The sequence below is a fragment of the Onychostruthus taczanowskii genome, unplaced genomic scaffold (assembly GCF_017590055.1).
Source record: "Onychostruthus taczanowskii isolate IOZ18803 unplaced genomic scaffold, ASM1759005v1 scaffold26, whole genome shotgun sequence".
NCBI classification, from domain to species: Eukaryota; Metazoa; Chordata; class Aves; order Passeriformes; family Passeridae; genus Onychostruthus; species Onychostruthus taczanowskii.
Genome location: NW_024499906.1, coordinates 622,861 through 650,649, shown reverse-complemented (window position 1 = coordinate 650,649; position 27,789 = coordinate 622,861). Strand labels below are relative to the sequence as shown.

The 27,789-nt window shown below is 35.1% G+C and overlaps 1 protein-coding gene across 8 annotated transcripts in view; it reads left to right on the top strand.

Annotated features, from left to right (window-relative positions):
- Nucleotides 1–27,789, top strand: part of TDRD3 (tudor domain containing 3) — a 91,987-nt gene that overhangs the window by 35,866 nt on the left and 28,332 nt on the right. For 6 of the 8 annotated variants that reach the window (XM_041407239.1, XM_041407241.1, XM_041407242.1 and 3 more), the window contains exons 2-10: nucleotides 6,118–6,202; nucleotides 9,941–10,006; nucleotides 13,286–13,446; nucleotides 15,535–15,676; nucleotides 20,641–20,712; nucleotides 21,190–21,339; nucleotides 22,028–22,168; nucleotides 23,107–23,263; nucleotides 23,919–24,044. In XM_041407239.1, the coding sequence (XP_041263173.1) occupies nucleotides 6,118–6,202; nucleotides 9,941–10,006; nucleotides 13,286–13,446; nucleotides 15,535–15,676; nucleotides 20,641–20,712; nucleotides 21,190–21,339; nucleotides 22,028–22,168; nucleotides 23,107–23,263; nucleotides 23,919–24,044 (1,100 nt within the window). The remainder of the gene's footprint in view (nucleotides 1–6,117; nucleotides 6,203–9,940; nucleotides 10,007–13,285; nucleotides 13,447–15,534; nucleotides 15,677–20,640; nucleotides 20,713–21,189; nucleotides 21,340–22,027; nucleotides 22,169–23,106; nucleotides 23,264–23,918; nucleotides 24,045–27,789) is intronic. The other 2 variants (XM_041407244.1, XM_041407243.1) reach the window with 1 other exon arrangement.

Genomic DNA, 27,789 nt, shown 5'->3' with positions numbered 1-27,789 from the left:
AGAGTAACAGTTTAGATTAAGTTCCGGTAAGGCAATTATCAAAGTAGTTTGACTGTACTAGGAAGAATGGCTGTGGATGGTTCACTGTCAAAACCTGAGGCTACGTGAAAACGTCTTCTGGGTCATGCTTGATTTGATACTATCATGCAAAACCTGGGCGAAGTACTCAGCTCAAACTTGAGATAAAGCTCCTTAAAACTGCAAAGCTGTGAGTGCTCAGGTCAGAGTTCAGAGTGTTGTTAAATTGAAAAAGTGGTAGGAAAACAAAAATACAGTTTATAGCAATAATCATTGGTGTATGTGCAAAACACAGAGGATGATATACCAAATGTATGAGACAAGAACAAGATGTAGAACATAAATCTTTAAATGCAATTGCAAAATGAAATGGCATTTCTTGGTGTGAGAATATTGATAGTAAAATTGCCAAGAATGCCACTTGAATCTAGGTTTGTCATTCCTTGCAGATGTTTGCCTTGTGGGTAAAGGAACAATTGACTCTAAATTTTGCCCATTTAGAAGCTCAGAAGCTGAAGGGAAGAACAGTGTCAGTTGCTTCCCAGTAATAGTTACGCAGGTTAAAGGATAAACTTTATTGGCAATCTGATTTTTGTATTTGGATAATAATGTCTTAAAACGTGCTTTGTTTTTCTTTTTTAAACAGCTGTAGTGGATAGCCCCTTAGTGAAATTTCTAACATTTAATGTAATTTCTTTGCACACCTGAAATTCAGCAAAATACTTTGAAGCCCTATTAAGAGAACGCCCAAGTTTTTGAAATAGCTGGTGCGCAGTTTTTGTGTTATGGAACAACACTGACATCCAGTGGTGGTGTTGTACTACTGCGGTCTTTTAAGCTGCTCTTTGCTTAATTGCTTCAAGTGTTCTCTTTTCTATTGAGGTGTTATCAAGTAAGAAAAATTTGAAAGCTTTTTGCAATTTTTTTTTTCCTTTGAAAATTATACCGTTTTATGGCACGATTGTATAAGTCTGCTTCTGTAGCAAAGATATGTAAGGAACATTCTGATGTTTGCATAAACACAATGAAAATAGCTATATAAAATTTGCTGTAAAACTCAAACATTGATTTGTGTGGTTGGCACTGAATTCGAAGTGGTAGTGCAGTTTGTGTTTGGTAATATCACTGTGATTCTGGAAGAGCTGGGAATCTGAAATGGATAAATTGTATAGAACATATTTATTTATATTAATTTTCCTTTTTTGCTTCTTCCCTTAAAGAAAGCTTCTACTTAATAAGATGTTAATTCTAGATACGGTGGAAGAAAATTACAGAGTATTTATAGAAAAATTATGTGATAGAAAAAGGATGGAAGATTAAAGATTTGTGTTGGTGCATGAACTGTTAATTACAAAGAGAGAAAATATGCTTTTCAAGAAAGCTGCTCATGACAAATAAATATTATTAGGAGAGTTGTTTACCTGGTGGATTTAATTAGAGAATAAGGCTCTCATTTAAAACCTTTCCGTGTGTGTGTGCATGTGTATACACGTGCGTGTTTGTCTGCAGATGAAGTGTTTGATCCAACAGGATAGAGCAGACAAAAAATGCATCTTGCTTTGATATTGCCAATTTCTTCAGTGTTTCAGACATAGGTAATACAGTAGCAGTACAGAAATCTGTCTATTCAGGCCACATCAGGTGTAATTTGTTCTTTATGAAGTAAAGCAGAACATAAAGTGAGATAAGTAGAGGCATAGGCAAGGTTGGTACTGTGGTTATATTCCATAGCAGTGGGAGATACTGAAAAGGAGAATGCACACCTATAATGTACAAAAGTGATTATTAAATTGATGTTATACTTGATATGAAGGAGCAGTGGGAAAACAGCTCTGCCTGTCACTGATGTGTATTTTTGTGTATTACGAAGGAAGAATTACTGAAATCTGTTTTCTTAGAAGGTTGTTGAGAACATTTTGACAGAAAAATTGCAGATTTGGATTTATATGTGAATGGTTCATGTAGAAAATGCTGATTCATTACTAATGGTTTTGTTTTAATGTCTCATTTGAAGGTGGGAATGCAGGTACTTTCTAGGAGATGGTTTTTCTGACAAAAGCTGTTGCTAAGAGGATTGTACTGCTTCATGTCTCAGATGAATGGAGCTGGAGTGGGGGGAGGAATAGGTGACATATCCCTCAGGTTTCAGCAGGCATAATACAGAAGAATTGCATTAGAAACATTTATTTTCCTTTCTCTTCTGATCTTCTTTCTCTTGAGAATGCTTCACAAATAACCATCTCAACCATTTGTGGAAGTTTTATGCCCATTTTGGTTGTAAACTGTGATGGTTTTTTTCCCCCTCTAATTTGTATTAATGTTCCAAGGCCACAGAATCCCTGTGTGACTCCTGCAGTATTATTTGCTAAAATTCCCTTGAAATCAATGTAGTTGTTTTCATAACTTCAATATGTAACTTTTAAGATTGTTTTGAAAGTTATAAGAAAGAAGTGTAGTGAGTACTTTATTTCTTGGAAACTAAAGGTACTTTTAATGTGTCTTAGTTTGGTTACCTACCAGTCCTCATAGTGGGAGGTTATGGGGGAGGTTGTGGGGGATTTTTTGTGTCGCTGTAAGATGTCAGTGGTCAGCCAATGGCTTGCTTTGGACTTCTTGGAGAGCTTTGTGGAGCTTGGCTGCTGCTCCTTATGCTTCTTACCCATTTATTATACCTTTTATTTATTTGCTGCTTCACATTAAGCAGAAGTGCTTAATTCTGAAATGTTTGTTTACAGTAGGAAAAAAGGGAGTTTGTTGATTATGGCAGCAGCATTTCTGTGCCAGGTTATTCTCAGTGTCTCCTTGATTTATAAAGGAATGCTGGGGGAGACGGATTGGAATAGAGGTGTGGAGAGCAAGAAATGACAGACACTGCTTGTACAGCACCAGCACAGCCAGGTAGATCTTGGAAATTGGGAGGCTTCTGGGCACTTCAGCAGAGTGATCTGATTCATGCCTGGTTAGGGATTGCTTCCAACAACTTGGCAATAGGAAATTTGTTGGATTAACGTAATAGGATCACACTGGAGGTCACCTTTTGTTATCTAAGGTCATGGTATTTTGCAAAACGGGCAGAACAGGTAATGCAGATGATGTGAGGCTCTTGAATGAATATAATAGAGACACAGAGCTGCAGGACTGTTCTCTTTGACTCCAGAGCAGGTTTTTACTGCTTTTGGTTTTCTTCAGGGTCAGGTTTATTTTTTTTCTCTTCCTTGATCTAATACAGAGAACAAAGGATTGAGTGGCCCTATGCTGTAAAGGTCCTACCTTCAGCATATCACATGCCTTCATTAAGAACAGATAGAAAAAGGGAATCTGATTCCTGCAGAGTCTGGAAAAAGCTCAGACTTGATAATCCTTATGTTGTTGGGGGAAGGATTATGCCATCTGAAGAGGTAGCTTTATCTATTTTAACTCCCTTTTCATACTTGAGCGAGGTATATGTATTTTTTTCTGTACAAATACATTTATTTTAAAATAAATTTAATAAAAATACTTATTTTTATTTTCTTAAATAATTTGTGGGCCTATAGCAGGAAATACTCAAAGCTAAAATTTAGATAGTTCTTATAGGAGACTGTATAAACAGGAGAAAATAAAATAGTTTATTTAAAATAAGTTTCTTTAAATTTGTTAAGAAAATATAAACATGTTTGGAGTACTTATTGCTATATGAAATATAGCAATATAAGAATGTTATTATGGCAAAATGGAAAAGACTGCCTTGATATATCCTGGTTTCAAGCTTCTGTTACAGCAGGAGAGATCTGTGCTTTGGCTGAATCTGGTGTACAGTTTCTCCTGCTTGCAATTTGCTTCTTGGCCAATTTCTGACCATTTTTTACTAAATCTGTAGTTTTGCATCCTGTTGCACAGAAGCAGCACCTGACACATTACTGGAAAGCTCTTTTTCCTCTGTTGAAGTTCTTTAGCAAAATTCTGCCGACAGAATTGTTGATTAGATCTTTATTCCTTGAAAGTAATTTTGATCCTGATCTTTTGCATTTACCTAATTTATACTTTCATATAATAAGCATCTATAATAAATAAACCAACCAAATCCAAACTATAAAGTATCCCCCCTTACACTGACATTCACAGATTTTGTTTTTTTGAAAATTCTTAAAACAACCAAATCAGTCAGGCTTTTGCTAAAAAGCTTTGATGTTTGCTTAAATCAACCTAACAGATGTCCTCAGTAGTATTTTATGATTGGTGTCTCTGTGAGGTTGGCAGAGATTTTGGTCAGATAGGCAATGTTTTTGCTAAGTGCTGTTGCTTAAATTAGCACAAATCAAAAATTAGTGGTCTATCTCCCATGAGGTTCTGTTTCAAAAGCTTTCCTAAATAATGAGACAAACTAAACTGAAAATTCATATGTAAATTTATACAAAGAAAGTTGTAAACTGAAATTTTTGACTAAACCAGAGTGCTATTTTGACAGCTGTGATTCAGTCTTCTTCACTTTGAGGTGCAAAAGTAAAACATGACTTAGCAGTGAATTTTTGTAATAGCAGAATTAATCTTGTCCTATATAGAGAAAGTTTAATTGTAGGTCAGATTCTTGTTTACTCGTTCTTTAAAAATGTGTTTTTCTTGCTGGAAAATGGCAGCACTTTTGTTGAAGTACTTGGCTTAAATAACTCTGTCAGAGAATTGCAGTCCCTCTAGCTTTAGTAGAATGAAGAATGATTTCATTTGCATTTGGAGCAGTAAAAGAAAAATCCTTCCATGACTTCACCAACAGTCTAAAACTCAGCTTATGGATTTTGTACTCCCTCAGCCCCTGCTGTTCAACTTCTGTTCAGTTTTATGCTGAAGATGGCAGAAGGCAAACTTGTAGAGTTTGATACTGCTCTTTCTAGGAAGTCTGTTGGTGTAATTAAGCCACAGTTGAAGCCTCGAGAGCAGGATAGTGTGTTGGATGTATCTGTTTCCCCTGGCACAGAGTGAGAATGCTGTTCTGCTTTACCTTCTGACTCCAGCTAATGAGAGCTGCTAATGCACAGGAGTTGCATAAATCTTCCCATATCATAGTACTGAAGCTTAGAATTACTCAGCTGGGAAATCCTGTATTCCCATGCAAGGCAACACGTCTTGCTACCTTATTCTTCTCAAGCACTTGTCTTTTATTAAAAAAATAGGATTGTTTCTTCTTCTGTTTCTATATATATGCATGGGGGTTTTTGCCATCTGAATTGTTTCATTATTGGCTTTTCTTCTTTTTGGCGATGGTGGGGACTCAGGATTTGCTAGATTCCAGTGTCTGACATGAACAGATAAATCCCATCAAGTGTCTGGGTTAGAGCACAGCTGGGACCAGTAATTAGTCTTGGAACCATGGCAGGACTGAAAAGGGCAATGTTAAAGTCACCAGGGCTAGAATCAAAAAATTCTGTCAAATGTACTTCCCTTCAAATATTGTGCCTTGTTTGTATGTTACACTGTGTATGTTATTTTCTTCAAAATGAAGTATTTTTTAAAGCACCCGGGAATATTTATTTTATTTAACAATTAGTGTATATTACTCTTTGTTTCTTAAATCATTTTATTATTTGGGAAAAGGTTATTTCTTGGTGAGTAGTTATTTCAGTGTTGAGGAGGAACTGTGTTTCAGACTGGGTGTCTATCAATTATGTAATGGTTGCTGTGATGTATTTGAATAAAATGAAGAGCTGTGAAGGAGAAGGCAGGTTGCCAGCTACGTAAAATTGAAAACTGGAACTGCAAATGGGTTAGATTAGGCAAAGTGAACAACAAATGTCACAATTTCTGATCACTCAAGTTAAAATTATCCTTTTTAAAAGTGATTTTGAAGGTTAGACTAGGCCAGCGCTTTAAAATGGATTCAGGTAATCAATTAAAAATTTAGCGTTCAAAACTTATTGTGTACTTAGAGAATTTTTGCGGAAAGGTACTGATCCTGCACTACCACCATCAGTGTAAGGAAACTACTTACATTGAGTTATTTTTCATGTATTTTTGCATCTATGCTTCACCAGTACAAAAGATAGGAATTAAAGACAATCTCATAGACAGAAGAAATATTTGTCTCATTGATGCATCATGTGATATTCTATTTTTTTTCTTTAACAGGTGTCTTTCAGATGAAGGAATTGAAGCTTGCTTAAGTTCATCTGAAAAAGTTGATACAAATGATATTATCCTAGTTGCCCTTAATGTAAGTTATGGTAGTGAAAATGTTTTTTCTGAGAAATCATGCTAAAAATGATAGATGTAATGGCTCAAGTATAAGTTTGTGTGTCTAATTAAGTGTGCTATTGTCAGTGTAATTTATGTAAAGGAGGGACTTACCTCTCTCCTTGCCTGTATGAATTGTGAGTTTTATTTGGAAAGAACATCTATTCCAAACTGCAGAATGTATAGGACAAAAAATGAACAGATTTAGCAGTAGGAAAATATTTCTTTTGTTTATGAAATGTAAAACTAAAGTCAAACTACCAGCTGTAATATAACCAGAAGTGCTATGTAATGACATGAGTATGAAATTTTAGTATAAGTTTGTTGGGATGAATAAAGCACCCTTACTTTGACTTCTGGACATGGTACTCCTTAAAGCACATTCAGACTACATATCCATTGTTGTCTAAATATTTATGTAACTAAAACCTGGGCTTTTTTCTTTACTATAGAAATCTGGATTAGTACTCATAATTTTGGCAAAAAATTAACAAGGAATGTACAAGATACAGCAACACCTTCAAAGCAATATATCATAACATTTTTGAGGATATGAGAAAAGTGTGCATGTGAATCCCTGTTTTTCAGAATTCTAGTACATAATTGTTGGTAAACATTAATAAGTCTGCTGCGTTTCTTAGTTCATATATTTGCTATTTTATTTTAACATTTTATTAAATCCATACTCAGATGTTTTAAGTGGTTTAATATAAACTGTACTTTATTTTGTTTAATATAAACTTTGTAATAACTATATGTAGTTTCAAGGGCGAAAACAATGTAGTCAAGTGCTTAAGAGAAAAGTATTCTTCCTTGATGAAATTAGAAATAATAAAATAATGAATTATGTGAAAGTTGTTGGGGATTATTTTGTCCACCCTCAAGATTTAATCACTAGATGGTTTAGATGATACTCTGAAAAAGAGAGTCCCCTCTGCTCCTTTCACTTATTCTTTAAAGCATGTCTTCAGTCACTCATGTATGCAGGCACCAGTTCATGTAAGGAGTATGAAAAGAATTAAAGCAAAATTATAATGCAAAGAATGTAATACAAAACATACAGAAGGCAGGCATTTGATTCCTGGACCAGAGCAGCATGTCCCTATGTTTGAGAATGCATTGCTTCTTTATACAAAACCCAAATAGAGTATTTGTGAGTTGCTGGGTATTACCCTGCATGTAATCATATGCTGGAATGAGTACTGACATGATAATTTGTGACTGTGTTGGTATTTCAGGCTTATTTAATAAATAATAAAAATAAACCAGAAATGTTGCACAAGTACTCCAAAGCCAGAATGAATGGCTTATCACTTTTAATCATTAAGTCGGGGTTTTTTTGTACCTAGAAGATTGACTTGTCTGTTGAGTAAGTAGAGGGTAGCAGTGTGTCTTTAATGGAAGGATAACAATGAATTTATGTTCCACTTCTTACAAATTCTTCCGTGACTACTAGAGGCACCTTTCAGGCAGAAGAAATCCAGAAGTCAGCTGACCTTTTTTACCTTTTTTGAATGTGTGTGTGTGAGCTGCTTAAATAAGCATGAAGTAGGCATAAATATATCTTCAGTTCTTCAAATGTTTTTATTTTGCCTAAGAGCTTAAAAAGTATTTGTAAAAGTTGTCTGCCCTTCCCACTACTCTGATGTGAAGCTGGAGATTTCAGCAAGGGCAAGTTCTACCTGAGCAACCCAGTAGCCTTCTGTGATGGGGTGACTGGATCAGTGGACAAGGGAAGGGCTACGGATGTCATTTATCTGGTCTTCTGTAAAGCCTTTGACACAGTCCCTGAGAATATTCTTCTTTCTAAGCTGGAGAAAGATGGATTTAATGAATGGACTGTTAGAGGCATAAGAAAGTAGTTGGACAGTCCCATCCAGAGGGTAGTGGTCAATGGCGCAGAGTCCCAATGGACATCAGTGACAAGTGGTGTCCCTCAGGGATCTGTATTGGGACCAGTGTCACTAAATATCTTCATTAATGACAGATGAAGGGTCCAAGTACACCCTCAGCAAATTTTCAGATGACATCAAGCTGAGTGGTGCAGTTGACACACCTGAAGGATAGGATGCCGTCCAGATGGAGCTGGACAAGATGGGGAAGCGGGTGCATGGGAATGTCACGAGATTTAACAGGACCAAGTGCAAGGTGCTGCAAGTGGGTTGGGGCAAGCACCAGCATCAACACAGGCTGGGGGATGCACAGATGGAGAGCAGCCCTGCTGAGAAGGACTTGGAGGTCCTGGTGGATGAGAGGCTGGACATGACGCAGCCATGTGCACTCACAGCCCACAACAGAAAGCCAGATATGCCCTGGGCTGCATCCGAAGCAGTGTGGGCAGCAGGGTGAGGGAGGGGATTCTGCCCCTTTGCTCTGGTGAGACTCCACCTTCAATGCTGTACCAAGCTCTGGGGTCCCCAGTGCGGAAAGGACATGGACCTGAGGGACATCAGGATGATCAGAGAGATGGACCAGCTCTCCAATGAGTAAAGGCTTGGGATGGTTCAGCCTGAAAAAGAAAAGGTTTAGGGGTGACCTAATTGTGGCTTTCCAGTGCCTGAAGGAAGCTTATGAGAGAGATGGAGAGAGAAACTTTTTAAAGGGACATGTAGTGAAAGAACAAGGGGGAATGCCTTCAGTCTGAGAGTAGGTTTAGGCTGGATATTAGGAGGAAGTTCTTTACTATGTGGGTGGTGAGGCACTAGAATAGATTGCTCAGAGAAGTCGTGGATGCCCCATCCCTGGAAGTGTTTAAGGGTGTGTTGGATGGGCTCTGAGCAATACTGTCTTAGTGGAAGGTGTACCCTGCCCATAGGAGGGGAGTTGGAATTAGATGTTCCTTAAGGTCCCTTTCAACCCAAATTATCCCAGAATGATTCCATGGTACGGATATGGAACACACAGGAACCATTTATAGAAGCCTGCGTGCTATTCAGAGACACACAACTGACAGATGAGTTTCCCCAGTTGTGAACAACTCAGATTTCCTCAGATTGAAAAACTGAATGTGCTTCCTTGTCATTACCTGGCTATCTTGTGTAACAGAGAGGGGATTGGGCATTTATTCCCTCTATATACTCAGTAAATATGCTAAAAGTGCATTCTTATGATTGTTTTCTAATTTGTAATTTACCAGTGTTTCTCACTGAAAACCAGAATAAATCAATTGTTTACAATGTTTCAGATGCTAAAATACAGTCCTGCTCAGTTTTAGATCAGGGTGCCAGAATAGAAGACCGTTGACACATATTAATGGCAAAGTATTGTTCAAGTTCTTGTAATAATTACATTTAGCACATTTACTTTTGAAAGAGTTGTTAATGATCATAATAAGTAAGGATTTGTGCATGTAAAAAAACAGGAACTAAAAATACTTTTCTGTAAGTGCCAGATGGAGAGCAAAGATGGATGTTTTACCTCTATGAAACCTCACAGTTATGTTTAACCATTAAACATTGCATAGCCATTTGGTTTTGTTTATTTAAAAGCACTTTAATCAACATTGAAAATGTAATTAAAACAAGAATATAATTTAAAAAGCAAAAAGATTTCTTTTGTAAACTCTTGAGTTGTTGAATTTTTTGTCACACAAAGGAGTGGATTTCTGTTGAATAAGTAGTTGTCATTATGGAAAAAATGCTATTCTTATTCCTATGTTATTTTTTTTTTAAGTGCATATTTGTAGTTAATATTATCTTGTCTTCTGTAATCATTTCAGACAGATTTAAGAACGATTGGCAAGAAATTCCTCCCCAGTGACATCAATGGTGGAAAGGTGGAAAAGGTAGACAATATTTTTACTTCACTTTTCAGTATTCTGTGATTTCTGTGTTATGACAGCCTTCTGTGACACATTAGTCTAGTTTTGTCATTACTTCAGATACAAAACCCCCCAATGTTTGAATCTATTATAGTGTAAAAATATGAATGTAAGCTCCATAAAAGAGGACTTCCTGGGTATTATTTCACAACTTTGAAATTATTAAATAAAAATCTGAACAATCCTGGCAACTTCATTTGTTGCTGGAAAACCATTTAATTGTTTGGTTTTGAAATTGTATCAGAATTTCATTTTTTCCCCTCATTATCCTGAGAGGGCAACAAAGCAGGTCAGAAATAAATCGAAGTAGCAGTTTGATTCTGATGCACAGTGATATATGTTAATGCTGGGTTACTTGCCTACTGACATCCATGGCTATAGCTATGCACTTTATGTAATTTTCCTATAGCTGTGTATCCCACAAGTCATTTGGATAAAACATATTAGATGGGCTAACACTTTGTGCTAGAGAAGAATATTACATTTGAAACTTGGGTGTACTAGACTTTAATGCATGTTGTGTGTTTAGGTAAAAAATGAAATTTGTCTTCTTCTGTATACCCTTCCTGTTTTGTCCCTTACATGCGATTCAGGGAGTGGGTAGCTTAAGGAATTTTATTTTAAACCTAGTAGTGATTCTCACTTCAGTTCTTTACCCCTTACTTCAAATATTGAGTCTATTACTGATGTGAAAGTCTTGGGGAAACATATTCCTTTACTGTTAAAATTCAGATAGTGGCAAGTTAAGGTGGGTTTGTTTTAAGAAAGCCAGATTGATTGATGAGGGAGGCTGCCAAGAGCTGTTTGGATTTGTTTATCTTGTTGTCTAAATGGAGTAGTCACTGCTGCAAGCACAGACTTCTACAAGAAAAAGCACAAACATTATTGCAATTTATGCAAAGCACACTTGAGAGAGAGTCCATTGCAGGATCATAGATATTAGCTAGGCAGCAGTCAGTGCATGCAGCATATTACTTAGCAAACTAACTTTATGGGAAGAGTTTTATTAACTTTATCTGTATTCACAGATCTTTAGAAAATTATTCAAAAAAAATCCCAAACCAGACACTTGCAAACCATTTCCTGGAGGGTGATAATCCTTCACATTTTGGGAAGAATTACACAGAAAAAACTCTGTTTGAGTAGGACTCCTATTTATAATTTTTACCTCAAGCTATTAGATAGTATGCTGAATCCTTGCTTTCTTAACTGTAATTTCCTTTTTTTTTGAGTAAAATAAGGTGCATCTGACTCCTTAATCAGTGCTGCTGTTTAGCTTTCAATGTCTGAAAATACATTATGTTATAGAGCTACGTGTTTACAAAAAAATGTTTTCTTTAGGGAGAGGAACAACTTTTTAGTATAATCTCTCCACAGAATGTGGTAATTTGTTGTTCAGAAATGTTTCAGTGAAAAATAGAAATTATGTGCTACTATTCTTCCTCTCAGCCAAGACTAATATCAGTATTATTTATTTATATCTTGAGAACCTATGATGTGTTTCTGTCTTGCATAGAAAATATCTTTATTTATTTAAAAAATAACTTTTTATGCCTATTTTAGAATAGGAAAATAGTTGCATAAAAGCTGGGAGAATCCTAGTATGAAACGTGGGTATTTGACCACTATAGATGGTTGTCTTCAACTTCAGTCATTAATACACAGAACTATTTCACTCATTCATTTAATATCTGTGTTTTCTATGGGTTAGAAAAAAATCAATATTACCAGCATTAACCACAAGATGGCCACATTTGCATAGGATTTGGGAAAACGGAATCCTTCCATTTCTGTCTAGATGACTATATACCATAGAGATACATTAAGCATTTTTGAAGGAATTGAAGTGCAAAGAAGACTATAATGTTACAACATATAATTTAATAGCTGTTACATTTAAGGTGTTATTGGTTTTCTTTTGAGAACTTGTGTCATTACAAGGGAAACATTAACAGCAGAAGAAGCATTCAGAAAGGATTAAAGTTGTGATCTCAGAGTTCCTTTCTGAGTACTAGCAAATTGATGGTAAGCAGTTGAAAACATAAGGTGCCAGCAATTTAATTCCTGTTAAAGGTTACTCATATGCTTCCTCATTTCTGTTTCATTTTTTGATTGTGGATTTTTGTTTCCTACAGCCTTTCAAATTTTATTTTTTTCCAAATGATGATTGGATTTGTGGTTCTATTTAAAACTGGTCTGCATTTAAAAAACCTTCCTTCAGTGAGAGTGATTGCTGCATCAGATCTTCTACTGCCACCATAGTAAAAATACTGTGCTCCTGATCTCTTATTTATTAATTTCTCTTTTTTATATATATATACTTACCTACTGGTTATCTGCTCTTATTTTGTGTTCTTCTGGCTACCTATTCTGTTTCTTCAAGGTTAGAAGCTGATGAACTGTGCACTTTTTCATCTTTTTCTGTCATTTTGGAGCTAGAGATCAATTGAGCAGCCACAGACAATTTTTTTTTTTTCAGAGAAATTAAAATGACTTAGCTATAGCTGAAATGTGATAAATGGTTGAGATGATTGGTTTCGGCTTGGGTTTTTCAAGTGGATTTATTTAGCTTTATTTTGGGGGGTTTTGTTTGTGGTGGGGGTTTTTGGTTTTTAGTGGGGCTTTTCTTTGTTTTTGTTTGTTTGGTTTTTTGTTTGGTTTTTTTTTTTAGTTATAATTTTTATTTTTTCTGGCATAGAATTGTGGTGTGTCTAGTAGGGTATCCACTTTTACATAATCAATAGACAAGTGATGTCCCTTCAGTTTGTTATGTTTGGATTGGTCCATTGTTCAAAGAAGCTATGTTTCTAGTTGGTGTTTACAGAGTAGTGGTACTTGAAATTTCCTCTTGATCCAAAGACAGAGTCTTCTCAGCTGTTTTGTTTTGTTCTTTAGAAGACTTTGTCAGTGACACCCTGCAGTGAAATCTTATCTGGACTCCATACTATGTTCAAAGTGACAGTATCTATGTTTTTGCTTGTTTGCCTCCTCAGCTGTTTTCATTCACTTTTATTTTCTAATCGGTATCTCAGAGATGTGTGAAGCGTCACAACTGTTTCTCTGAAAAACCCATTTTTTTCATGTTTTTAGAACACAGAGTTCATGAGTGATAGAAACTCAACATGACTGCCTGATCAAATTACACTTTTCTCTGCCTGGGGGCATGTGTTGATATGTCTAGATATTGCAGTGTGCTTGCTTAACAGTGCTAACAATTTTGTCTTTTCTGTTTGACTTATCTAGCTGGAAGGGCCATGTGTCCTGCAAATACAGAAAATTCGCAATGTTGCTGCACCAAAGGATAATGAAGAATCTCAGGCTGCTCCCAGAATGTTACGTTTACAGATGACTGATGGACACACAAGCTGCACAGCTATAGAATACAGCAGCATGTCAAAAATAAGGTGAACAGCTTTCTTTTCCATGTTCTCCTTTGATATGTAAATGTCCTTGAAATAATGGAAGTGTCCTTAGTAATTTATGAAAAAAAAATTGCTCGACAAAAGAGACTTCTTTTTGGATTTGTATGTAAAGGAGAAATTTAAATTCAGCATGCAAAGGTACATATCAATGTAATTTATAGTTCTTTTTATGCTGAACTATGTAATGGAAGAAAGTGGATTTTTGCATCTACTGAGTTGTAGTTTCACAACAGACAGCAAACTGGGGTTGTGTGTATACTTGGATCAAATTCCCAATTTTTAGTAGTAGCAGATCTTTTGCCTTATCTTTGTAGCAGGAATGTCACAGGCTTGACACTTCTAAGCCAGTGCAACTAATGCTGCTTAACCATGGGCAGGTCTTTTACTTGGATATTTCTTCAGTTAAAAGTGAAGGGCAAGAGAGCTGATTACTGCTGAATATGGGGTTGCTTTATGTGTTTGTTTTTAGCACCCCCATAACCAATCTCTGGTGTTTAGTCTGCAGAGTAATGGTGTGCTCTGCACTCTTGTTCAGGTAAATCTGGTTTAAAAAAAACCCTCTTTCTTCTGTCTTTCTCTGCTAGCTGCAACAGTTAGATATAGATATATATCTAACTTAATTAGATATTCTTCTACTGTTAAACTGTTCCTTTGGAGCAGGAGCCAGCTTGAAGTTTAGAGTGCTGTCAAAACATTTAATGATATTTTAATTTTAGCTTGAGCCAGCAGAACTTGGAATATCATATTCCAATGCAAATATAAAGAGAGCAATAAAGGAAGGCAAACAGAGTCCTGTGTAAGTAGACTCTAGATCAAAATGTTTGAAGATGAATACCCAGTACAAGACATAATTTGAAAGCTTTTTGATAAAATCTCAAAAGTGTTAGAGAGCTAATCACTCTAGTAATGTTGTGAATGCTTCTTTTTATGTAACATTTAAAGATTTAATTTGTGTTATATATAATTTTTTCAGGTCTGATGTTAGACTATTAAACTGCAATGATATCGTGTTTCAGTACGTAGTGTTACTTAAATAAAAATCACAATTTTCTTTTATATTATAGGCTTTTCATGACTATGGCTTCCATTAGGCAAGGGTTTATCCCTTTCCCCTTGCCTAATTTTAATTTTTTTTCCTGTATTTCTTTCATGTCTCTTTTTTGATCTCATTTTTTGCCTTTATCAGAACAATCCAAAATCCATTAACATTGCTAAGGTTGAATGGCACTGGTACTGTAATTGGCTGACTCCATTATGAATTTTCCTCACCGTGTGGTATAAGCCTGTGATTGCAACAGTAACTCTACCCTATTTTGAAGAGATTATTGCCTCTCAGCTGAAAGGTTTTAACTGGCTGTGTCCTATTTCTCACAAGAAGAAGCAGTTTCCAGATTGCACTGCTTGTCATATAGTTCGATTACACATTGGAAGTACATGATTCTTTTATGCTTCTGCTGTTGCTATTGCAAGGGTAGATTCACGTGAGAAGACGATAAGGTGTCTCCATGTGGGAGCTGATGACATAAAGTATTCATATGTTTTTAAATTGTAGAGTAGTGAGAGAAGAAGCACTATGAGATGCATTGTTTTTATGTTTATTCTAGTATACTCCTAACTCCTAGCAATGTGTAGAAAGGTTCCTTTCTGACCACTCTATGTGTCTACTGAGTTAAATGTCTAAAAAAAATATGACATGATGAACTATTTGGAAATACACTCTTAACTGTAAATATGAGGAACCTGCCTCAAATCAGTTGTCTAAGAATATCATCTGCTAATCAAAACAAATCGTAAGCTTAGTTTGGTGTTACAAAATTGGATATTAACCAAACAGACAATTTGCTGGTGTTCATCTCTGTTAGAATCTAATTTGCAGTATGGCATTTTTGTATAATGGATGGGAAGTATTTCAATAAAGCTATTGAAAAGTACTGTGCTTTTTGATGTTAATTTTTTATTATGGCATATATAAATGTTGGAATTACAATAAGAGTAGTTTTTTTGTATGTTTCTTTGTGACAGAATATTAATAAATCTGTTTTAATTTTTTGACTTTGTTTCTACCTCTAGCCTGAACACTCCACCTGGAACAAAAATTAAGCTTTCAGGAATTGTTGAAGTGAGAAATGGATTCTTGCTGTTGGATGACAGCAACACAGCAGTTCTTGGAGGTGAAGTGGAGCATCTTATAGAAAAGTGGGAATTACAAAGGGTGAGGTAACACCACTGGAAATTCTTGTCTTATAAGTTGCATATTACATTTAAACACGTCAAGCTTATTCTGTTGACTGTGAACTTTGTATAATAAGCTTTTAGAACTGTACTGTCCAAATAGTTTTAGGGCTGCAGCCAAATGTATGCAAGTAGGTCTTATAGTATAATATTGCAAATTAAAAAATTACAAGTGATCTTTGCATGGAAACTGATTCCTTTCTGCAGGGATTGAAAACATTAATCAAATATATTAAATTTATGTTGGTAAATAGTCATGGATGGTTGCTTTCTTAAACAGTGTGTTTGGTGCCAAAATATTATGGAGTTCTGCCTTTTACAGTTACTGTCTGCAGACTGTATCTTTTTTGAGGCAAAAATAATAGAATAAATGTACAGAAAGCATTGAAGTTGGTAACCTTTGGAATGAGACCTGTACTCCAAATTCCGTCAGTACTTTAGGTAAATTGTGGTTACAAAGTCAAATTGGAGGTTTAAAATTCTTCCAACAAGGCATAAATATGTGTAAGCTCCTTTACTTTGGTTTCTGTCCCAGTAAAACAAAAGTGGCTGCTGGAATATTTTTTCATACATTTTCTCACAAACAGGTGGAAGTTCCTAGGGCAGGAGTTGTGACTCTACTACCATTAGTCCTAAATACTTGCCAGATTAACTATTGCTGCTACAGCCATGCATATCTCTGTATTTTTGCATCTGCATCTCGGAAACAGAGTAGCTGCTTATGAACATGGTGGTTAGTTCTGTATGAAGTACTCATTTTATTGTTGTTCCTGCTAAGTTGGGCTCAGTAATTTTTAGCCTTCTTTGGTGTTTGGTTGAGCTTAATAGATTCGGGCAAACTGAGCCAAAATTAACTTGAATTTTAGAGTTACACATTGTACTAGATTCTGTTTGTCATCCTTCAGCCTTTATAGCTGAAAATAAGGGGTCTTTTTGAAACACAAAAGCATTCCTGGTTTTAAATGGAGCTTTCAAAATAAAGAAAGTTCTGGCAGAACCATCCCATTTTATGATTTTTATTCTTAGTATTAAGTCTTGTGAGTTCTCTCTTCAGTTAAAGAAGGTAGATGGGGCAGAAGAGAGAACATAGAGCTAACACTTTCTTAAAAATTCACAAGACAAGAATAGAACTGGTTTGCTCTCTTGGTGATATTTTGGACAGTCTGTTTTCATATTTCTTCTACCTGGACTTCAACAGATAAATTTTGCTTTATACTTAATAATTGGTTTTTGAAGTCAGTATCAAGAAATAACTTCGAACAGACTCTATTTACATAAATAAAAAAGCAAAGCATTTAATAACCAAAGGCATGCTGCTGACTACAACTTTAAGCACTTTTTAGCCAGCTCTCTTGGCTGTATGCAATACATAAAACAGAGTGGTAGCTGTCACTGATGTGCTCTGGTAAGACACAGAAAGTTAGCTATTGCCTGCTGCTATTACCTCAGTGCTCTGGTTCTCAAACTTTTGGAGTTTGCCCAGAGTATTTTCTTTTTCTTGTTGACCAGCTCACAGCACATGCATGTGGCTGTGTCAGAAAAGCTGTGGGTGACAAGGAATCAGTTTGGACAGGTGAACCATGACCACTGGAAATTGTAGTTCCAGTTCTATATCCAGACTGACAGGTAGACAGATAGGGCTCAAACAAAACTGTAAAAGCCAGATGCTGCATGGTAACAGTTTCCCTATGAACTCACTCGATGCTTCTATACTCTTCAGAAGGGTTTGTAGAAGAGTACAGCTGACAAATAAGCATAATTGCTAAAATATCTGAGAGGTGATAAGGACATTGCCACTCCTTGTCTAGTCTTGCCATGGAAGCTTAAATAAAAATGCTGAATTGAGTTTGCATAAAAAGACATAAAACTTTTATTTGTGTAACTATTTCAAATTACTTTTTTTGAAGCTAATTTTTTAGTTTTCATGGCACTTTTATATTTCCTCTCCACTAGGAGGTCTAAGATGTGTTAATTTGCCTTCCTCTGTAGATGATGAAATAAGAGGGTTTTATACTTAGCCTAAAATTAGTGTTATTAAGCCAAATAGCATGAAACTTTAGAATAAAAGCCATTTATTCTGTCTTAAGGTATTGCCCATGCCCAGCTTCTACTTGTTCAATTGTATTACTGTTTTGTTTCATTCAGAGCAGTGTTTGAAATTGCTTTCAGGAGGAATCAAGTTTTATTACTAAAAGACTCATACAATGTAGCATATGTGGAATGAATGAAGAGAATGTAAGATTTGTTTTTCTAGACTATTTGGAAGTATCGTGGACATCTTTAAGAAAAAATACAGTTCCAAATAATTATTGCTTTATGGTGTTCCTCATGTTCTGGTGCTGACTTAGGTTCCAAACATGAAGGATCAGTATGTGTATGATATTGCTGGTACTCTTCTTATGAGGGAAGAGGGTTTTGTATTGCTATTAAACACAACACCAGACAATATGTAAGTGAAGTCTGAAGCAAATCTGCTGAGATGATTGGTGAGACTGTTGATGGGCTCTTAAATTTTTAACACTTAGAATTACAGATCATCTAAAAGTAAAGCTGTTTAGTATATGTCACGATATTTCTGTTTTGGTGAAGGTGAGGCTAAATATTGAGATTACATTATGGGAAAAGGAAGTAGTTTTAGGTATACTTCAAAATGCATGTATAAAGAAAGGCAAGGGTACAATAGTATGTAATATCTAGCAATCTCATATTGTAAACTGTAGTTTCTTAAGAGATTCTCTAGGAAATATGTTTTTAATGTCATGATGCAAATAGAGCAAAAAGGATAAAAGAAGTACACTATATGTATTTATAACAAAGTTTATTGTGAATGATAGTTACTGCTGGGTTATGAGGAAATATTTAATTATAAGTTAAAAAAATTGTGTGTGTTGTCAGTTTGCTTTTTATTCAGTGCTATGTGAAACTTGGTTTCTAAAGCAGCTGCTCTCACTTCTCAGCAGAGAGTGCTCCTTGAGAAGAAGGTTTCAGAGCATTAGAATTCTTTCATTATGGATAACAGTTTTATGCAATAAATTGTTGTGATTCAAAATTCATGTAGGTAAATGTTGGTAAATAGGCAGTCAGTTTATAAGGGCTTTTTTGCCATTTGCCCAATTGCACATTTGGGCACTAGATTGGAACGGTCTTTTTCTTCTATGTGATTTCTTGATTCTGATTTGGGAAAAAAAGAAAAGAGTGCAAATTCAGCTTGCTTTTCCTGATTGTAGGACATGAAGAATTAATCCTTGTTTGAGTTCTTGTCTAGCCTATAATTACTTCTTTTAATTGTAATTTGATTAAGTATGGGAGTTCATTCCAAAATTGCCTGCATTTCTCTAGGTACAAACAAACAAGCAAACAAATAGAAACACCAGAATAAGTGCAGGGTTTATTGCACCTGCAGTGCCTGCTCTGGGGAAGTGAAGTGGCTTGACCGTGAAATCTTTGTTGTACTGTGCTGCTTCAGTTAATAGGTACAGGGAGTGTGAGCTTGCTGCAGCGATCAGCCCTTGGTTAGCTCGTATTTCTAAGGCAGCATTTTAAGTGAACTGGTTGAAACTAAAGCACAAAAATTTTATGATTTCTGCACTTCTAAGTGTTTTTTTTTTAATAATTTATTGAATACTTTATCGGTGTTTTTTGCTCTAAGGTATGAGAAAAAGGGTTATTCTTTTTATTCAACCTTGAAAGGAATTAATAACTATAAATGATTTAGAAAGCAGTCTTTGGCTCCTGAATAAAAGCAGTTAACTTGAAAGGAGTGGACCAAAAGTTTTAATTTGGGTATGTGTTAGCTAAATTAATCTATTCCTTAGTTTAAGAAATTCTCTGATAACATAGTGGCCTAAAGTTTATTCATGTTTATACTCCATTTCTCACATGATGGATTTAAATCAATTCTACATCAGGGTAATAAATATATAGGTAAATGTCATTTATAGCCTTAAGTAACTAAGGCTGTCTCTGACAACAGAGAATGCTTGTAGTCATGCGTGAATGTCCGTTGGGGGAAAGGGACAATGAGAAATGAAGCTGATAACAGAGATACATTATAGGAAATGCAATTTTGGTGCATTTTATCAGCATTAAGGACCTGTTCTTTTTCTTCTTAGTAGGACAGCATTTTGTTTCCAGTAGTGGCAAAAAGGAGATTGTTTCTAGGGAGAGATCACAGTCTGAGCACTTATACAGCCTTGACATACGGAATTGCTGTATTATCAGGGGATACAATTCTGATTAATCCTTTCTGTGTTTGCTTATGCATGGGATCATGAATTTCACATAATCGTTGACGATGGAGGTCATCTGGCTGAATCAATGCCACATACAGCAAATTGTCCAGGACAGTGTCCTGGCAGCTTTTGAGTATCTCTAAGGATGGGGACAGCCTCCCTGTCTCAGTCACCCTCACAGTGAAAAAAGTGTTTCGTGATGGAGGGAATCTCCTATATTTCAGTTTCTGCCCACTGTCTCTGTCATCTTACTGGGCACCACTGAAAAGAGCCTGTCTCTGTTGTGCAGATTGATAAGGACCCCCTAAACCTTCCCTTCTCTAGGCTGAATTGGTTCAATCCCTTTTTAAAGGTGCTGTGTGCCTTTACAATCTCTACTGGCTGCAATTTCATTGGACATTGTATGAAAAAACATCTGCTGCCTATTTTTGTTCTGCTTTGTTCTATTAGTGTAGATTTTGATGTATAACTGAATTTTCTACTTGTGCTCTATGTGCCTTAGTAATTTTGCAAAATTCCATAATTTTCTTTGTTCCTCTGCCTCTCCTCCAACCCTCTTCTTAACTTAGGTGACCCAAGACTTAAAAATACTAATTTCTTTTCTGCTGAAAATACCCATCTTGCAAGTTTCATGTTCTTTCTGAAATAGAGACATTTATAATATAATCTGTTTTCTGTTTGCAATTTATTAATTATCAATTTTCTTTTACAGAGTTTGGCAAAACACAATAGGAGTAACATTGGAACAGAAGGTGGCCCTCCTCCTTTTGTACCTTTTGGGCAGGTATAGTGTACTTTTCTTTGTCACTTCATAAAAGTACCTGTATTATGATATCTGTGTACCTTGTTCCAGTTAGGTAAAGGCTGTCAAAACACCTTAGGTCTTGATAACTTGTGTATAAAAAATGTGCCTGTTAAAAAAAAACAAACCCAAAACCGTGTTAATCCTGTCTCTTTGTTGTGCCAGTTTCCAGTAACATTTTTCCTCTCAATTTCAAACTTAACTTTATTTAGTGTATGGAGCCTTTGATTTTGCTGGTGAGATCGTGTAGGCACGTATGCAGCTCCTTCTTAAATGCCAAAGAATTTGGCAAGGATCAGCAAATTTCCAAGAATCATTGTGATTGCATCGTGATGTCTTGCTACATGCTCATACTCTTTATCTGAGGGTCTGCTATGCTAATGGAATAAAACTTAGGTGGGTCTTTTTGCAAATGACAGCAGGCCGAAGAGTAATTAAACATTCCTTTTGCATTTTCAGAAATGTGCTTCTTATGTGCAAGTGGATAGCAGAGATCTTGATCGCAGAAAGACTCTGCAAATGACAAATACCGTAAAACCTGTTGCGGACAATGATGAATTTGAAAAGCAGAGAACAGCTGCTATTGCAGAAGTAGCAAAGAGCAAAGAGGTTAGAATGCATGTGTTGCAGCATTTTACTTACCGTGATTGATCTTTTCTTGTCAAGTATTTATCTCTTAAGTGACAAATGCTTTCTGATATTTGCCTGCGTATAATTCTACTCCCATATCTTTAAAAAGATGAATTAGGCTTAGAGTCTTTTTAAATTGATGGCTATGTTCTTATTTTAATAGAGCTAATAAATGTATAATAATGTTTTATTATAGATATGATTTTGCTACCACTACTAAAAAATGAGGGGTGTACAATTTTGCTAATAAGATTTAAGTAATAAATACAGGTTATCAATTTTCATCTGTTCTTTCTAATTCTCAAAACCCTCATGATTCACTGAACTCAGTCTGAAAAAAATAGCTAGGAAATTTAGTTCTAATGTGTCAGGTTTTTATGTTCTTCTTTAGTCTTCTTTTTAGTTTATTTATCAAAGTGCTTAGTAAGTTGTAACAGCTAGAATTATATACCCTTTTTACAACCTCATTTGGGCACAGGGGAAAAAAATCCTGACTAATAAATTAATCTTTTCCTGTGTGTGTGTAAATTAATGCTTTATTTGTTGACCCAGAGCATAATCAAAAAAACTCAAAAAAACCACTGCAACAAAAGTTTCTACTTTTTCTACTAGCTAAATATTTTCATTATTTCTGGTTGCTGAAATGTTATTTTGTGCTTATCTAAAGACCAAGACATTTGGAGGAGGTGGTGGTAGTAGCAGAAGCAATCTCAGTGTGAGCGCTGGAGGGAATCGAAACAGGGAACTGTTCCAGAAAGAGAAGATAGCAAAACCAGAGGGGAAGAATGAAGGGGTCTACCGAGAACTGGTAAGATGGAAGACTTTAATGGAGTCTTGAATGTGTAAAATTAAAAACAAAACCCCAAATATGACAAGAAAAAAATCAAAATACCTTGAGGAATTATGACTTTCCTTTCAATTAATTTTGGGGTCTGCTTAGAATACTAATGGTGCTTTTGTACCTTACTGAGACAGCTATGAGCTTCACTGTGATTCTGAGCTAAACATTTATTCAGTAAAATGTAAGTGTGTATCTCAGAGTTAGATTACATTAGGCTTGGGATTTTGTGGGTTTTTGGTAGGGTCTTGGTATGGCTATTTTTGAGCCTGTTACATTCATGAATGTTACATTCATGGTGTTCCAGTTAAGAATGTTTTTGATGGCAGCTGTTGAACTAAATGGACAGTTGGTATGATTTTGGTGCAGTGCAATGTTATTTTCTGTACTTAATGCTTTGTGATTCCCATCTTGACTTTTTGACGTCATGCTCTATACAGTTTGGAATAACAGAGCCTGCATTTCTGCCCAAGTAAATTGTTTGCATTTCTTTGTTTTCTTCTGGAAAACCTCTAGCCAAGTATGTTTTATCTATATTTTAAGAAGTAACTGGGTTTTGCATTGTCTGCAAAAGTTGTGAAGGGGTTCAAAACGAAGCAGATGGCTAGTTTTGGTACCCATATTATTTTGAGATATTTCTTTTAGTTTTCTTATAGACCAGGAGAATTTGTGCTTGAAGGACTGTAGTAGTAGAACTGGAAACTAATTAAAAATCATACTATTAAAAAAAAAAATCCCTTGTTTATCTGGTCCTTTTGAACATACATGCAAAGATTTTATATAAAACTAAAATATTAAAATAAACAAGAAATATTGTTTCAATTAAAAAGAAAAGAAAAATTAATGTAAAAGCTGGTGTGTTTATAGAGTGTTGTATTTATTACTTTTGTGTGTGCCTTTTATTTCAGGTTGATGAAAAGGCTCTAAAACACATAACAGAGATGGGTTTTAGCAAAGAAGCAGCAAGACAGGCACTTATGGATAACAGTAACAGCCTAGAGGCAGCATTAAATTTTCTTCTGAACAACAGTAAACAGAAACCCATTCAGGGACCACCACCTAGAGGTAAAGCTTGCAAAGAGATGCTTTAAAACTGTTTACAAGCCAAAGAATTTGTGTGTGGTGGATTACTAATGTAGTTATAGAAGGGCATATTTGCATGTTTTTTTCCTGCAAGTTAGAATGCATTGCAAACCTGAAAGCAAATCCCTAAGAAAGGTTTCTGTGTTATTATATTCTTGTAAAAATTTTTGAATTGGAAGATAGATGTTTAATTAGCCTTAAATGGGAAATGTGTATTCTAGAATCACAGAAGAACATGGGTTGGAAGGGACATTGAAGAACATCTTGTTCCACCTTCCCCACACCCACCTCCCAGACAGAGAGGCCACCCACTAGACCAGGTTGCTCAGGGCCTCATCCATCCTGGCCTAGAACACTTCCAAGGACAGAGCATCCACTGCTTCTCTGGGCAACCTGTTCCAGTGCCTCATCACCCTCATAGTAAAGAAGTTTTTCATCACATCCAATCTCTCCAGTTTGTAGTTTAAAATCTCCTCAGTTTGTAGTTTAAAATTGTTCTCCCTTATCCTATCACTGCCTTTCTGTTACAGATTTTTTTAAAAACAGAAAATACAAACATTTTGTAAATCAAATGAAAGCATGTGTGCGCTTTTTAATTTTTTATTGCCCATTCACAAAAAGCCTTTAATGCTTACAGGTAAGGGGAAGGGCCGAGGCCGAACAAGACCTGAAGATGAAGAAGAGCTAGGAAATGCCAGACCATCTGCACCAAGCACACTGTTTGATTTCTTGGAATCCAAAATGGGTACTCTAACAGTAGAGGGTGAGTTACTGAAATTAATGTATCTGGAACAAATGTTGGATAGTGTAGGTAGAATTATTTTTCCTAACTCTGTCATCTAAAAGTTGATTTCTAGAACTTCCTCCATAGTCAGTCACTAAAAAAAAAGAGTGCTTGGAGAATTATTCCTCTCAAGAAAGGTCAAATAAGTTGCTCAGTGGTGGTTAGATGTCTAAAAGTCAGTAATTTGAAATAAAATGACATAAACCACAATTTGTTAATCTGACTGGATTCTTCCTGAATCATGAATCTTTATTTATGATATCATAAGTCTTCATTGTATTTATCAAAAATCAAAATATTCAAAGAAAACAACTTTTAAATACACCAGCATTCTGCATTAGCTGATAAAATTTTGTAAACTGGTCAGGTAATGAATATAACCACATTTTCTGAAAGCAGATAGAGGGAATGATATTTGAGATACTTCTTGACTACTCATTTTACTTACCAAAGATGCTCTGGATTTTTTACAATGAGCAGAAATGAAAACAGTGGTAGTGTTTTTGGCTTACACTGCAAGCATTGATTTTTCTTTGGATATATTTTGTGCTTTATTGAGATATTACAGGAGACTTTTATGTTTGTCTGAAAGACATTTAAAGGAAAAAAAATAATTCCTGTGGGTTATATAAATTTCTTATTGTCAGTGTTTTTGTAGTAAGTAGTAATAGTAGTTTATCAAGACTCGTGAAATGAGTGAATTGCTTTTTTAAAATGATACTACTGATTGCTTGGGGGTACTTATATGATCCTTTGGATTTAGTGCATGTATGTAGACAATAAAGCATAGTGTTCTGTGAGTAAAAAAACAGATATATTTATTATATTTACTTCAGTTTACAATCTTCAATATTGTGTATTAAAGAAAAATACACATCACTTTTATGAGTTTTTTTTCCTCTTAAATGAAAACAAAAAGATTCCATAAATGTCATAAGAAGAAAAACATAATTCCATTAAAACTTTTTAAAGGTTTTATACTCCTTGAGTTACTGAAGGTTCTGGCATATTCCCTAGCAGGACACGCAGGGTTTTTGCTTTTATGTTTTTTATCACTATGTTGTTTTTTCTCATTTTATCTGAGTAATCAATATGTAGTCCAATGTACTATTCCTGAACCATAGTTTCCTGAAAAAAACCCAAACCCAACTTGTTAGCATTTTTGAGGAGTTCACAAAGTGTTCTGATTATTTTGTGAAATTCTTTTCAATCTTTCTGCCTTGTTTTTCTGCAAAAAAAATAGATGTTGTACTTTGTAAGGCTTTGAAGTGGTTGCATAGTTTCATGTTCCTAGCTTTTATTTTCCTTACTGAGTTTGTATAGCCCATAGGATTGCATCTTGGTTTCTATGCCAGGTTTTAGTTTTGCTTGAAGCGTCTTTTAAATGAATATTTCAAGAAGTATGTAGTCATATGTATTTTTTACTTTCAAAAGTGATTTTTTCCTTGCCAAATTTGAGAAAAATTCTGCAGTCTGATGAATTCAAACATGTCCTTAAAATAATATATTGAAAGTTAATTTTCTGCCATTTTATTGCCTCTGCCTTTGAAAATCATTTCAGTTGAATTCTTAATTATTAGTTGTCTTAAGTTCCTTTCAAACTGAGATGGCAGGAGTTTTAAAAGTATTTGCTGAGTGATCTATCTGCAGTAACCATACTTAGCACTGTGCACTCTTCAGTCATGAATATGCATCCAAATGTCTGCAGAAAACAGGATATACATATAACTAGTACCTCCTAAATTTAATTTGATCCTGTCATCTATAAGCAGTAGAGAAGCATTCTAATCTAGTTTCACTTAGAATTAGAAAAGTATTGGTCAGAATCAAAAGGCACGTGGGACAAACTGATCAAAACAACTCAAATATGTAATGTTACCAAGCCAAGAATGTCTCTTCATTGATTTTCCTGCACAGTAATACACTAAGGAGCACACAGGCTGGCAGGTTTTCCTCCATTTGTATTCACCAAACACTGTGCTATACTACGTATAAAAGAAGATAGATTGTTCTGCAGTATTTCTGGCACCTTACTGTCCTGTATGGTCTCTAAAATCTAGTATTGTATTTTAGGTATTGAGAAAGAAAGGGGTTTGTATAGGGACCGTGGTTTTGAATAAATGAGTAAGTCCTGACTGTTACATGTTTGTGTATGACCAGGAGCAGATAATTACCTGGAATGGCCGTATTTATCATTATTGAAAGCATTAATGTCTATACACTTCAGACAGACTTAATTCCTTCTAAATGACTGGAAGTTGTTGTAAAATCCAAAAAACAAAAGGCGGTTTTGCTGAAATCTTATGTGATCTAGGGAGAGAAAGTGTCTGAAAAAAGGAATTGTTTCTCTTTCCAAGTACACAAAAGATTGATTTGCTTTGTGCATCCCTCCTTGTTTTTCTTATCTACTGTTATTTAACACCTGAAACCTTAGTAGTGATCTTAGTAGTATGGTGAATTTCTAAATTCACTTCTGCCTGGGTGGTGCTGTTGCTGAACAGGACCTGCAGAACTATTGTTGAATATTTTTTTTTATTTGGTACTTTTTCGTACTTGCATTTAGACCAAGTAGAAAAACATTTATGAGTTGAAATTCCTTTGTATTTTTAGGAGGTACTTATATTCCTTTTAAAAGTTAAGACAGCACATTAAATTTCTTGTTGTTTGATTTTTATTTTTTTTTAAAAAATACTTATTAGTTACAAGAAAACATCGTAGTGTTTTGCCCCATAAGTGATATCTTGTGATGTTTTTATGTTTTATCTCCTCTTTTTCGTTAAGGAAATATTAAGTAATTACAGCTATCAAAAGTATTAAATACCTGACTCCATGATCTGCTAGCTCTTTAACCGTAAAACACAGCATACTTGAAACATACTTTATTTAAATGAAATGCAAAGAATTAAAGCAAACATATCTTTAACTTTAAACTGCATGTTTGTTTATTTATTTATTTAATTTATTTATTGATTTATTACTGTGAATAGTTGGTGGCACCTACAAAAGTATTTCTGTGTTGAAATTAAGTAGTTTGAATTTTGGCAAGAGAAACCTCCTGACTGCAAGCGATAACACAAATAGCAGACAAAATTGCTTTCAGTTAGCTGCCTATGCTTCTTGCACTTGGTTAATTTCTGCTACTGAACACAAAAGATTTTTTCCATTAATCTCCTTATTGTTTTCTTTTGTTATGAGGAACAACTCATCTATCTTTGCCAGCTTAAATAACTAAACACAGGGAGTATCAGAGAGAATAAGATGATACCAAGAGCTCTGGCTGTAGTATTAATGAATAATGAACATTATTCTTTATCTAGTCCCAAATAAATTAAAGGTTTAAAATAAATTGGTAATGCAATACAATGTAATTAAAATATTTGTTTCATTTTGTGGTCACACAATTTATTTGAATATCTGGGAGTAGGAGTGCTTGGAGGGGAAAAAAGATTCTGACTTTTTGGAGTTAAAAGATATTTGTAACATTTGAAATCTGCCATGCAGTAGCCATTTTTCCAACAAGCATGGAATGCTATTGACAAGAGTTCCAAATTGAATAATAGTTATATTTCTTATTCAGCCTTTCTTCTAAAAATCAAACTTAAGTCAGAGCTAATTGTGACTAACAAGAAAATAACTTCTATTTGTTGTATTCGTATGTTAGCAGTGGTGATATATGTTACAAGGCTTGTACTTTTATTTTGTCTTTAAATGTAAAAGGGACAAA